We start from the raw sequence: 12,793 nt of genomic DNA on the forward strand, positions 1-12,793 counted from the left end.
TTCAGACATCTGGTTTTGATTTGCATCTAGAGCCTTTTGGTGATGTGTGGAATGGTATTCTGGATCTAGGAATGCCCACTAACATCCTCAGCAGTCTGCAGCACAGAGCAGCACCACTGTGTAAGACAGCAGGTGAGTTTGACTTTGTACAGCAGAGATTCAAATACAGGCATGTCTTCAAATAACAAAACACAGACCCTTACCCACAATAAACACTGAGGGGTTTAAAACTGATTGGTCTTCAGCTTCTCAAGCAGCTTTTGGAATGTTTAATTTGTTCTACCTGCAAAAATTCATTTCTTCTGACCTGAACAGACACCACTTCCTTTTCTCAGCATAATTGGTTACATGACATGCTCTTCCCAGAGATAACTGCTGGCTTTATTTTTGTTGGAAATGATGAGTAAAAAAGGGCAATTTAGCCATGGAGTGTTGCAGCATTTGTCATACAAGGACAGCAAATTATTTACATAATCTTGAAATGTTAATTTTTAGTGAGCATCCTGGGAAGGCACCCACCCTAAGAGGACCAACAAAGCTGCACTGCTGATACTTGTCTTAAAAACTATATTGCTGAAGAACTTGCCTATTGGGTAGCACAGGCAAAAAGTGAGGAGTACACAGAAGTGGGGAGGAGAGCAGAATGGAAGGAGAGGAGCAGGGTGCCATTAGTGTTTTATCACACCAGGTTATTGTTGAATGCCATGGTAGGTGAGCTCCCAGCGTTAACAGAAAGGTGATGAGCCTCCAGCAGCCTCAGAAGGCTCCTCTGCCCGGTGTCCAGGGGATATCAACCTCCTCCTGGGCCGTGAGTGAGTGAGTGAGTGAGTGAGTGAGTGAGTGAGTGAGTGAGTGAGTGAGTGAGTGAGGCACAGTGGCAGTCCTACCCCAGCCTGCAGGCAACTCCCTGAAGTCAGAGCACACAATTTGATTTGTCAGCTTTATCAATGCCCCAGAGCTCCAGAGAGCGTCACCTTCAGCATCCCAGGGGCTTCTCAACCTGCACGTGTTTGACATGCATAAAGAAATAGGAGACACGGGTTGTTACACAGCAATCAGTCAATGAAGTGAGCATGGAAACAGCACTGTGCTAGTGACTGTGCACTCGGACAGAGATCAGGCAGGGTGTGGGGTCTCCCTCACTGGAGGTATTCCAGAACTCTCTGGACACAACCCAGTGCCATGCACTCTGAGATGAGCCTGCTGGAGCAGGGAATCTCGACTTCAGTTTGTGGTCCTTCCATCCTGACCTATTCGGTGAATCTGGGAACACCGAGTGACCAACCACATCACTGCACACCTGGGGCCAGCAACGCTCCCACGCAGCACGGAATCTGTTGTGACAAGAAAACGAGGCAGATTGTGATGGGGTGCCATCCATCCACCCATCCATCCATCCATCCATCCATCCATCCATCCATCCATCCATCCATCCATCCATCCATCCATCCATCCATCCATCCATCCATCCATCCATCCATCCATCCATCCATCCATCCATCCATCCATCCATCCATCCATCCATCCATCCATCCATCCATCCATCCCCGGCCCTCAGGCGCGGCTGCTCGGGCGGGGGCGGAGCGGGGCTCGTCCCGCCCCGGCGGGGCCTCGGCAGCGGCGGCGCTTCCGGGGCGAGCGGCGGTGCCTGCCCCGAGCCGGCGGGGAGCCGCGGTCGCTCCCTGTCCCTCCCTGTCCGTTCCCGTCCCGGGTTGGCGGCCGGGCCGGGGCAGCGGCGGCCGGGCCGGGCGGGGCTCGGGGCGCGCAGGCGGCGAGGCGGGCAGCCCGGAGGGGCCTCCGGGAGCGGGAGCAGCGCGGCCGCCGCCATGGACGAGCCGGACACGGAGCCGCCGCTCGTGGTGCGCCGGGGCGGGCAGGGCCGGGCCGGGCCGGGGGCTGCGGGGCCGGGGCGGGCCGGGGGCTGCGGGGCCGGGGCGGTGCGGGGCCGGGGCTGACGGACGCCGTCCCCCCACAGGTGGTGCCGGGCGCGGACCCGTCGGCCCGGCAGCTGTGCTTCGCCTGGGGCCCCGCGGAGGTGCTGGTGTGCGAGACGCTCTTCGGCCGCGCAGGTGGGTCCCGCTCCCCGTGCTGTCCGCTCCCCGTGCCCATCCCGGGAGGGCCGCCCGGGCAATGACCGGCTCTGTTTGCAGGTACCGGCGATGGAGCACCGAGCTCGTCCCGCGTCTTCGTGGTCCGCAGGGACCAGGACATTTACATCCATACCCTGCGGAAGCTCTTCAATGAATCGCACGGGATTTTCATGGGGCTGCAGCGGAGCGAGGAGGAGCTGGCGGGGAAGTCGCGCAAGGCGCAGTGAGTGCATGGGGAGGGGGGAGGCCGCGGCCGCCCCTTCTCCAGCCGGGGCCAGCGCCCAGAGCTCATAAACGCCTCCGGTGAGGCAAGTGCCACTGGCCAGGCTGCTTTTACCAGCTCTGGAATCAGCAGCGGGGCAGACAGAATGACCGTTTTTGGGGGATTTTACAAATCAAGGCTCGCATCCTTCCAATCACCACGCTGGTAGAGGGTGGCACAGTCTCGCCCATTCCACCTGGATCCACCCAGGTACTGGGAGCTGCTGCTGCAGAGAAACTTGTGAGGCTATAGGGGGCATAACACTAAAATTCCATCAGCTCCCTCCAATCAAAGTCTTTTTGTGTTTGGCAGATTGGTTCAAGTGAGTAAAAACTACCGGTCAGTGATAAGAGCCTGCATGGAGGACATGCACCAGGCAGCTGGTAAGTTTGTTTGTTTGTTCTCCTACTGCAGGAAACACCAGTTGCAATTATAAAAGCAGGACTGTAATGGTAACTATTGTAACTGCTGTACAATAGCTCGCATAGGTTTCAGTAATTACTGAAATTAATTTCAGTAATTATGACTCTATTTCCCTCTGCTGGAGATTTCCAAGTTGGTTTGTAAATCTGATCACGGACTGGTTTTTCCCCACCACGTTGTAACTGATTTTTGGGGACTTGCAGCCTTTTCATATCTCATGTGGCAGATATATGTAAAACTATCAAAGCTCAGAAGGGACTGTCAAATGTAAATATGTTGCTCTTTGCCTTTCCTTGTTTTTCCCTCAGTTTCGACCCGGGACCCTGCCCTGCAAGGCCAGTACAGCACTCAGGTAATCTGCAGTCCTGTCAGGTTGAATTACTGGCTGGTGAATTCACCAGGCCACCACTGTGGCATGAGGCACTTCAGATTTAACTGTGCTTTGTATATGAGATGCAGTGCATGACCAAGAATAAATGGAAATAAATAGTTAATTCCTGTATTTCTAAAACAATAAAGATGCCCAGCACCTCAATTCACTGCCACGTTGTAAACACATTTGCTGTTGTGGATGTGATGTGTTCTTGTCATCCCAAAGCTGACAAGGAAAGTTTCAGACTTGCTGTGTGGTGTTTCACCTCTCAAACTCTCAGATTCCAGTCAGGCTTCTGACCTCACAGCAACCTCTGGGTGTTCAGGGTGTTCTGGGAGGAGCAGAGTGCTCACACCAGTTTTGTCCTAGCAGCTGCAGAGATGTTGTTTTCATTGGCTGTTCTTTCTTCCTTTGATGTTTGTATTGAGTTTTAAAAGTGCAGAAAGGCTGACAATAATACCAGTTTGGTTGCTCACTGCTGTCAGATTATTGCTGCATTTCATTACAGTTTTCTGACCAAAAAAAGAGTGTGAGATTGTGGTCTCTGTCTTTTAATTTTTATCTCTGAAACGTCAGGATGATATTTCTCTGTAAGAACTGATTGCTGTGGACAGCAGATGCCTTTGTGTGGTTAAAAAAACCCAACTGGAATAATGACTAGCTCTGAAACTTGGCCCTGCTTTCCTTCAGGTTTCCATTCTCTCTGCAATGGAGCTGATCTGGAACCTGTGTGAGATTCTGTTTGTTGAAGCAGCTACAGGTGAGCCGTGAACTATCCCAGTGTAAAGACTGATGGATTTCTTCTTTGCATATTTATTTGTTTAAAATATATATCATTCTCATTGTGGCATAGTTTAATGTTTTAGAGATGTGCAGACTGTCAGTAAGCCTTTTGGTGCCCTTCTGCCTCAGTTAATTGCCTTCTTTATATTGAATTATGTCAAGCTCTTCAATTTGCCTTCTACTTTTCTTCCTCACTCTGATTTAAACTGTTTCTTTGTCAGAAACGTTATGAAGAGAAGGGATATCAAAAGTTGTTGCCAATCTGTTTTATTTATAAGCTTAAACATGTCTTTAAACATCAAACGTGTCACTGCCAGTTGACGTTTACATAGCTCTGATACAACTCCTTTACCTTTACGTTGTCATTTCTGAAGCAAGTCTGTTTACATTGGCATTTTAAAGTAGGAAATAATTTTTGAAGGAAATCATGTTATACAAACAAATGTGCTACTTACAGAGTTCCAGAATTCAGGAAAGACTCACAAATTATAGATTACTTAATCTAAATTAATCACCTAGTGCCGAATTTCTTCCTCAAATTCTGTTAGTAATAATGAAATTATGCTAAAATAAACAGAAATATTCTGTTTGTCTCTTGGCATTGCAAGATTTATGATCTGGATCACTCACTTTTTATTTTTTCCAAGTTTGGGCTTTCTACTGGACCGTGTTGCCACAGGAAAACCTGCCAGAGGCAGGGTGCTCCCAGGGCCTCTTGGCTTAAGGAGCTCTGTAATTTGGGGGTGGCAGGGAGGAAATCTCATCCAGTGACATCAAACTGTTAGGAAATGTGTGAGGGCAGTTTGGGAACAAGCACTGGAGCTGACAGAGGGAAATGTGTGTGCACAGCTGGGCCCCTCCTGCTGCGCCTGCTGGACTGGGTGCGGCTCCACGTGTGCGACGTGGACAGCATGGTCCGGGAAGTGCTGAGCAGTGAGAGCCCCTCCAAGCACAAGCTCTTCTGGAATGTGGTAAGTGTCACCACCTGGAAGATCCTTAAAGAAAAGGAATTCATGTCTGTGCTTTCCTTCCCTGCTGGACACGGCTCCTCATTGCTGTCTGCCTGTGCAGGCTTTAGGATTTCTCATTCCCATCCTCATCCTTCATGACCCATAGAGGTCAAGCCTCACACTGTTACTTGAATTAGCAGTGCCTACAGTTTAAACATTTTAACTCCACTTCCCTTGCCTGAATCACAGTTTAAATGCCCCTCTGGTCCCTTTCCTGGGTGCTCCATGGTCTTGCCCAGTGTGGAGCTGATGGACAGGGGGTTTTTGCAGGTGGATGTCTTTGTGCTCCAAGGCCGGATGGACGAAGCACGGCACCTGCTCTCCAAGGAAGCCACTGCCAATCCCACATCCATGAACATGTACAAAATCTTGGATGACTTGATGAAGAAGATGCCTGTGCCCAGTGTATGTACAAAGTGTGTTTTTTCATGCAGTTTGTTGGGAAAGCCTCCTGGTTGTGTCTCCTGTAACAGTTGTTCCCCTTTAGAATATCTCAGTCTTACTCCTTTACAGTAACAATATTTGTGTTCTTGAACTGCCCAAAGACCCAGCAATTCAGATTAAAAGTCCATAAGGTGACAAATCAACACAGAAAGATGACAGGCAGCCTCATGTTTAGCTTTTTATCAGGAGTGACTGTGAGTTTGGTGTGCTTTGACTTGGTGTTTCCTTTATTCCCTGTATTCCTTTATTCCCTCTGTTCAGCTTGGCAACACCCAGACACTGACAGAGCTGGAGCTGAAGTGGCAGCACTGGCACGAGGAATGTCAACGGTATCTACAGGATGGAACTTTTGCTTCCAATCCCCACATGGAGTCCATCTGTAAGGTGTGTTTTTGCTGGGGATAAAGGAAACTTTGGACTAAAGTATTGAATCTATCCTTGTGGATTTCAGGAGCCCAGTGTAGCCATAAGTAACTTCCATATGTCTCCTGAGCTCTGTTGATGGTTTGCCAGCCTGGGCAGTTTGGTTTCTCTCCCTGTCCAAGGTCCTAAGGCTGATTTGGAAACCGAGCTGTGAGAATTATCTTTGTTACGTAATTTTGAATAAATCCTCACCTTTGTAGAACAGGAGTAAGGCCTCTGGAGAGCAGCTGTGTCCATCACTGAGTGCAACATTCCTGCTGTGTTTCTGTCCCGTTAGATCCTGCTGGGAGACGAGGATGCCATTTTGGAGAAGAAGGAGCTCATGACCACCTGGTATCACTTCCTCGTCACCCGGCTCCTGTATTCTCACCCGACGGTGAAGCCCATGGAGCTGCGTTTCTATGCACAGGTAGGAAATGCAATTATTCTAATATTCTCCACTGGTTCAAGCACAAAAGGGTTACTACACTGAAAGAAAAATGTAGGGAAAAGTCTTACAGCAATGAGATGCCTGTAAGATGTTGTCTGGAGTTTGTAAAAGGACTGTGAGAGTGACAAAGTTGACAAATAATTGTTGAAGTCCCACTTTTCAATGGGTCACTTCTCAGTGTCATAACGTTGCCAGTCTTGTTCCTGCAAATTGTTTTCCCAGTCCCCTGTGCTAACATGAGGAAAATTCCATTTTGTTAATGTGTTCAACTTCTGTGACCTATTATTTCTATAAAATAACTGCTACATCCAAACAAATGTCTTACTTCTGCATTTATGTCTTCTCATCTCATTCCACAGTCTAGTATGGACCTGTTCCTGGGTGGAGAGAGCAGCCCTGAGCCTCTGGACATGATTTTAATGGCAGCCTTTGAATTTGAGATGCATCAAGTGATCAAGGAATGCAGGTTGAGTTTTAAGGTTTTTGATTCTCTGGTTCTACAGTGTTGCTTCTGTGTATTTGGGGTGGGGGTATGGGTACAGAGCCCTGATCATCCTTGCAAAGAATTTAGCAAAAATACGTGAAGCTGGCAGCAATTAAAAGTATTCCATTAGGTCTGGGACATTGCAGCCAGACCTTGGACTGTAACAGAGCTGTGCATTGGTAAGAAATGCCTGTGGAAAACCTGACACAGTCCCTGGCAATGTTAGGCTTAGTTTTTTTTTCTTTTGCTTCAAACACAGCATTGTCCTGAGCAACTGGTGGTTTGTGGCTCATCTGACTGACCTGTTGGATCACTGCAAACTCCTGCAGTCTCACAATCTCTAGTAAGTATTTACTTGCATTATTTGAATAAAGCTGATTAAGATAGCCCAGAGGAAAAAATAAAACCAAAAGAAAACGTGCTGCAGAAATTGACAGTACTTGTGAAATAAAGTCATCAGATTTTTCCAGTGACATGCAAATAATAATATCTGGATATTTGCTCTCTTCCCCCCCAGTTTTGGTTCAAATATGCGTGAATTCCTCCTGCTGGAGTATGCCTCAGGACTCTTCTCCCATCACAGGTATTACCTTTTGTTTTATTACTTACAGCACAGTAAGACTTAGACTGAGGCAGCCAAAACAAATAACTGCATGTTCATGAAGTAAAAGGGGGAAACTTAGAGCAGCCAGTGCTACAATTTCAGCAGAGGTGTCCCTCAGGATTTGTACAACATTGGCACATTTCCCTTCCTGAATGGAGACAAAAACTGTTAGCACCCTTCACACCTCATGACCTGGGCACAGCCACTCCTGCCACAGAGTGCCTTGCACTGAAGCTCTTACAAGCTGCACGTATTCCAAAGTCGTGGCATTCCAGAGTTATGTTAGAGGGAACTGGCACGAGGTGGAAAGGAAAAGCCATTTCAGGACCGAATGCAAAGTTAGTCAGAGCTAACAGTTACTAACACAGGCTCGGATTCTCCTCGGGGCTTTCCTGTTGTGCTCACTGAAGATTTCTAGGCGTGGCATGGTGGTGATTTCTCCCCTCTCCCAGCCTGTGGCAGCTGGGGGTGGATTACTTCGACCACTGCCCGGAGTACGGGCGGGTGTACCTGGAGCTGCACATCGAGCGCGTCCCGCTCAGCACGGAGCAGAAGGCGCTCAAGGTGCTGCGCGTCTGCGAGCAGAGGCAGATGCACGAGCAAGGTGGGGCATTTTCAGTCTCGCTCTTTATCCGTGCTGCAGCTGAACCCACTGACACTAATCCTGGCCCCTGTGTTCCCCCAAGTGCGCAGCATCTGTAAGATCATGGCCATGAAGGCTCTGCGGAACAACCGCTTGGGCTCGGCGCTGTCCTGGAGCATCCGAGCCAAGGACGCGGCTTTTGCCACCCTCATCTCGGACAGGTGAGGCTGAGCCAGCAGCTCCCGGCCCGGGGGGACAGGGGGAACGTGGCTGCTGTGCCAAGGGCCAGGAAAGCTCCCACTGCTGCAGGTGGAGCCTTCTTCTGGACCAGAAAACAACACCCTTTGTGCTCTGCCCTGCAGTACCCCCAGCTGTGCCTGCCCTATGTTGTTTTCCTTCCTGACATCTAGAGACAAAACAAATTGACTTTATCTGAGAGTCCAACCCCTTAGACCTTACTTGGATAAACATTTCTGTTAACAGCTTCTGTCCTCTGCCCTTCACTTGCTGTTTGATGGGCCAGACACTGACCCAGGGGGCAGATTTGGATGGAGGACAGTCCCTATCTCTGCTTTATTCAGCAGATTATTATTATTTATAATTAAGTTCACCTCACCTCCAAACAAGCCAGTAGGAGTCACTTAAGCCATCATTTCTACTAAAAATCTCACTGTTTCTACTAAAAATTTATATCAATGGGTGGTTTTATCGTGTCCCTGGCTTTGTATGAGCCTCTCAAAATTCCTGACGTTTTCTGAAGTGGGAGGGTTGTTGTCAAAGTGAGGACAATATTGACACTTGGCTCAGGCCTCAGCAAAAGCTCTGGCAACTCTTTATGCTTTGTAATCTCTGACAGTCCATGTCATGTGGGTTTTGCGAATTGGAAATAGACAGAGACCAGTCCCTGCATAGTTAGAGTATAATTTTAAAATTACACTCTGGGTAGATGGCCAGACAACACTCTGTCTTCAACACTGCAAAATGAGTGGTAAGAGATTGCTAATCTGAGGTTTGGGGGGTTTTATTGTTTGTTATTTGAGGGAGTGGGAATCATTAAATTTCCTTCTACAGGATGAAAAAAAGTCACAGGAAGCAGCTCTGGAGAAAGCAGCATAATGGAGGCTGTGACAAAACAGATGAAAAGCTCTTAGCATTGTTTTTGTTCCTGCTGCTTATCAACTTTTTTACACAGCAGAAAAACAGAGCTTTTGTTATGATCTGAGAGTGTTACTTGTGCATCCACCAGCCTCAGCTTCCTGCCTGCCTTCCTTCACTTACTCCTTTTAAAAAATAGATCTTAACTACCACAGAATGCAGAAGAATCAATGAAGTGTCTGTTAAATGTACATGACACCAGTTCCTTGGCCACTTCAGGGAATGTTTGACAACTTCTGAAGCCCTTAGGGAGGTTGACTAAGATGGAACTGAGCTGTCCACTCAAGTTTTCTGGGAAGGGATTAGGAGGTACAGAATGGGTGTGGATAATGTCCTCCCCTCTAAGCTTTCCTTGTGTTCCCCTTTCTCCCCAGATTCCTTAAGGACTATTGTGAAAGGGGGTGTTTCTCTGACCTGGACCTCATTGACAATCTGGGCCCATCCATGCTGCTCAGTGACCGGCTCACGTTCCTTGGTGAGAGCTCCCTGCAGTGTCCACACTGCTCTGCTGTGGGGAATTCCATGGGATTACTGGGATTTATGCTTCCATTTGGCTGCCTCCTGGTTTAGTGATGAGGGAAAAGCAAATGCTGAGTGTGGTTTGGGATGCAGCTTGTACCAGGGGTGGCCTGTACCACTGCCTTCACACCAGGTTCCTGCTCTGCTCTGGGCAGGACAGGCCCAAGTCCTGATACTCCACACTTCTTCCTTCTTTTTCCAGGCTGCATCACTGCCTTGAGAGGCTCTGAAATACTAACAAATGCTGCCTTAGGGGGTTCATGGGAAGAGTAATCCACTGGTTTAAGTTATGTTGACCTTGTTAGTATTTTACCAAGTTCTCCAGAGTCTCCAGTGTGCCAGTCAAGCTCACTGGAACAAGAGCCCTCCCTGCCCTCTCACTGAGCACTTGTGCCAAGGGACACTGAGGGCCTCCAGCTCATTTCCTTCAGGTACCACAGCTTCCTTCTGCCTGGCACAAGGCAGGCTGTGGTAACCTGCCCCTCTGCCTGCAGCTGCTCTGTGGCCTTTGATTCATGGACCAAAACAGGAAATTGATTTCTCTGATGCTGTGGGTAGGACTCTCAATTTCAGGGGATAGGATCTGATAAGAATTTGGGATAGCTGTCAGCATTGGACTGACTCCTCTCTACCTGATGCCACCCTAACAGGGAGGGTGAGCATGAGTTTTATCTGTTTCCACTTGGTTCAGCTTGCAGAACTGGAACTGGTTTTCCTTCATTAAAGCTGATCCTAAGCTATGTCTAGAAGCTAAATATGACTTATCAAATTGGTAATCCCTCAGCTCTGCGTGCCCAGCATCATCTGGTAACTGTCAGCCTAGAGAAGCCTTTTCCCTTTCTGTTCTTTTTGAACAATTCTGAAAGGCGTGAAAATATTTCTGCCTGTTTTTCCCTTAAGGTTTTTAGAACCTTTGGTGTACCTTTGCTGGACAACTTCCCCATGTCTCTGCCTTAAGCTCAAGCATTAGTCAAGGTGAATCTGAATGGGAATAATTAATTTCCAGTATTGTGACAGATGAGTGGATACAGAATGAGCCCCACTTCCATCCTCAGCCACTTCTCTCATGCTGGATATTGATCTCACCAGTTCTTAGCAAATGCAGAACTTTCCCTCTTAACAGAGATTCCAGTTTCCATTTAAACAAGGAAGACGGTGCAGCTTTTTAGACCTCCTGACACTGTGACCTCAAAAAGGACATTCTCTGTGCTCTCTAAGCCACTGGGGCATGGCTCCCCTGCAGACACTCAGCCTGAGGCAGCAGCAGCCCCTGACCAGTCTGATGCAAACCTTAAAGCTCTTCCCTTTCAGGAAGGCCCTGTTGTCACCTTCCTACACACGCCAGATTCCCAACCCCCGGCGCGCGCTGCTTGGGGCTCCTTTTGCTTGGGGGTGGTTCTGCCAGGGGCTCTGTGGGAGCAGAGGGATCTCCCGAGGATCCCAGCTGCTGAGGGCTGCTTTTGGCCCCCCGTGGCAGGGAAGTACCGGGAGTTCCACCGGCTCTACGGGGAGAAGTGCTTCGCGGAGGCGGCGCGGCTGCTGCTGACGCTGATGACGGCGCACATCGCCCCCTGCTCCTTCTGGATGACGCTGCTCACGGACGCGCTCCCGCTGCTGGAGCAGAAGGAGGTGAGGTCCTGCTCACCCCGACACGGCCCCACAGGGGCCCTCATGCCTTCCTGACATGGCACCTCAAAGTCGTGACCATCCTTTCCTGCTCCTCCTGTCTGTGGCAGTTCCACGTGTCCCAGCAGTGGGAACGCACAGCGACCCAGGAGGGGATAAATGACTCTTACTGCACTTCCCTGCTGTTACAACAGCAGTGGAATTCATCTGCTCTGGTAATTTTAGCACACGCTGCATTCAGCTCCTTTGGGTACTTGGGTTGAAGGTTGTTCCAGTGCTTCTAAGCACAGTTTTTCCTTCAAGATCTATCAAGAAAAGGATAATTCAGCAATTACGGACCCAGGGCAGCCACTCTGACTTCATAGCTGACCCTGCCTGGTGCAGGAGGTGGCACTAGAGACCTCCCAAAGTCACATCCAGCCTGAATTATTCTTGGATCCTGTGATTTCAGGGGTCAGAATGGGTCTGTGGGAGTGTAAAAGCATTCTCTTCAACTGCACTATCTTCTCAGCCTGTGTGATGTCTCTTAATTTGATCTTTTTCAGTAAATACTTTGATTTCCACAGGTCATATTTTCAGCAGAGCAGACTTACGAGTTGATGCGATGCCTGGAAGACCTGACAGCAGGGAATCCAGACAAGCAGAAATTGCAGGTACCCCCAGTTCTGAGGACAACTGGATAACGAAGGGAGCAGGGCTGTTGGAAGGGTCAGGGAGGGAAACTCTGCGTTTATATTCCTGGGGAGGTCATAAGAGAGGGACCCAAGTCCCAGAGACTGGCACAGTGAGTTCAGAGCAGTCAAATGAAGCATCAGCAAGAGACTGAAGTATTCACAAACCCAGTGCAGGAATGTTCCTGCTCTTCATGTTCTGATGGTCTGCACTGGACTGTGATGCTTTTCCAAGAAAAATAATTGCACATTACGTGGGCAGTGAAGAGCTGAGATGTTGCCATCCAGCAGCTTGGGCTCTGAGCATGCCAGGCACAGAACAGGGAACTATTTGCTGCACATGCAAAGCCCTGTAGCATCCAGGGAATGAAAAGGATTGGCAGTGCTGTCTTGGGTTGAGCTATTAAGTAGGAAATGCAGGTTTTGCTCTTCTCAGGAGGTCCCTGTAACAGGTGAATACCTCTCACTGACCTGCAGCTTCACGTTCCAAACCCTGAGACAGACCATGGCAGCAGCTCACCATTTGCAGTCCCCTGACCCAGGCTCTGCTCCCTTGCAGGATGATGACATTGAGACAACCAAGGTGGAAATGCTGAGACTTGCCCTTGCACGGAACCTTGCAAGAGTCATCATCAAAGAAGGCACCGTGGAAGGATCTTGAAGACTGCAGGGTGTTCCTCTTCCTCTGGGGCTTGCTGTACATAAACTGACTTTTTCTAAGAATAAATGTTTTGTTTTGCAGATTGCTTGGTCATTTGTTCTTGTCTTCCAAATACAACTTTACATAGGCTTTTTTTTTAACCTTTTATGAAGGACCTGCATCAAAATGTCAGGGCTGCTTGGTCTGGCAGCCCTCCCCTGGTGAAGTGAGCCTCAGTACAATTTTTCCTTGGATTTTATGTTTTCTTTGCCT

The 12,793-nt window shown here is 48.8% G+C and overlaps 1 protein-coding gene across 2 annotated transcripts; it reads left to right on the forward strand.

The window, feature by feature from the left end:
* Positions 1–1,643: 1,643 nt before the first annotated feature.
* Positions 1,644–12,621, forward strand: NUP85 (nucleoporin 85). Of its 2 annotated transcripts, XM_064395775.1 has the most exons (19): positions 1,644–1,859; positions 1,976–2,069; positions 2,151–2,313; positions 2,665–2,735; positions 3,084–3,127; positions 3,839–3,908; positions 4,781–4,902; positions 5,212–5,346; positions 5,647–5,769; positions 6,086–6,217; positions 6,598–6,704; positions 6,982–7,065; positions 7,240–7,305; positions 7,779–7,930; positions 8,013–8,130; positions 9,439–9,539; positions 11,061–11,212; positions 11,776–11,862; positions 12,440–12,621. In XM_064395775.1, the coding sequence occupies exons 1-19, from the start codon at positions 1,827–1,829 to the stop codon at positions 12,539–12,541; spliced, it is 1,956 nt and encodes a 651-aa protein (XP_064251845.1). In that variant the 5' UTR covers positions 1,644–1,826; the 3' UTR covers positions 12,542–12,621. The 2 variants fall into 2 exon arrangements, with proteins under 2 accessions (XP_064251845.1, XP_064251846.1); XM_064395776.1 differs by lacking the exons at positions 1,644–1,859; positions 1,976–2,069; positions 2,151–2,313 and adding an exon at positions 2,335–2,562.
* The last annotated feature ends 172 nt before the right edge of the window (positions 12,622–12,793 follow it).

This window comes from Passer domesticus, chromosome 20 (assembly GCF_036417665.1).
Source record: "Passer domesticus isolate bPasDom1 chromosome 20, bPasDom1.hap1, whole genome shotgun sequence".
NCBI lineage: Eukaryota > Metazoa > Chordata > Aves > Passeriformes > Passeridae > Passer > Passer domesticus.

What these genes read in the sequence shown, in the direction of transcription:
- NUP85 (XM_064395775.1), top strand. Translation starts at nt 1,827, where the DNA reads ATGGACGAGCCGGACACGGAGCCGCCGCTCGTG. An exon ending in ACACGGAGCCGCCGCTCGTG is followed by an intron (nt 1,860 to 1,975) that starts GTGCGCCGGGGC and finishes GTCCCCCCACAG; the next exon opens with GTGGTGCCGGGCGCGGACCC. An exon ending in GGGAAGTCGCGCAAGGCGCA is followed by an intron (nt 2,314 to 2,664) that starts GTGAGTGCATGG and finishes TGTGTTTGGCAG; the next exon opens with ATTGGTTCAAGTGAGTAAAA.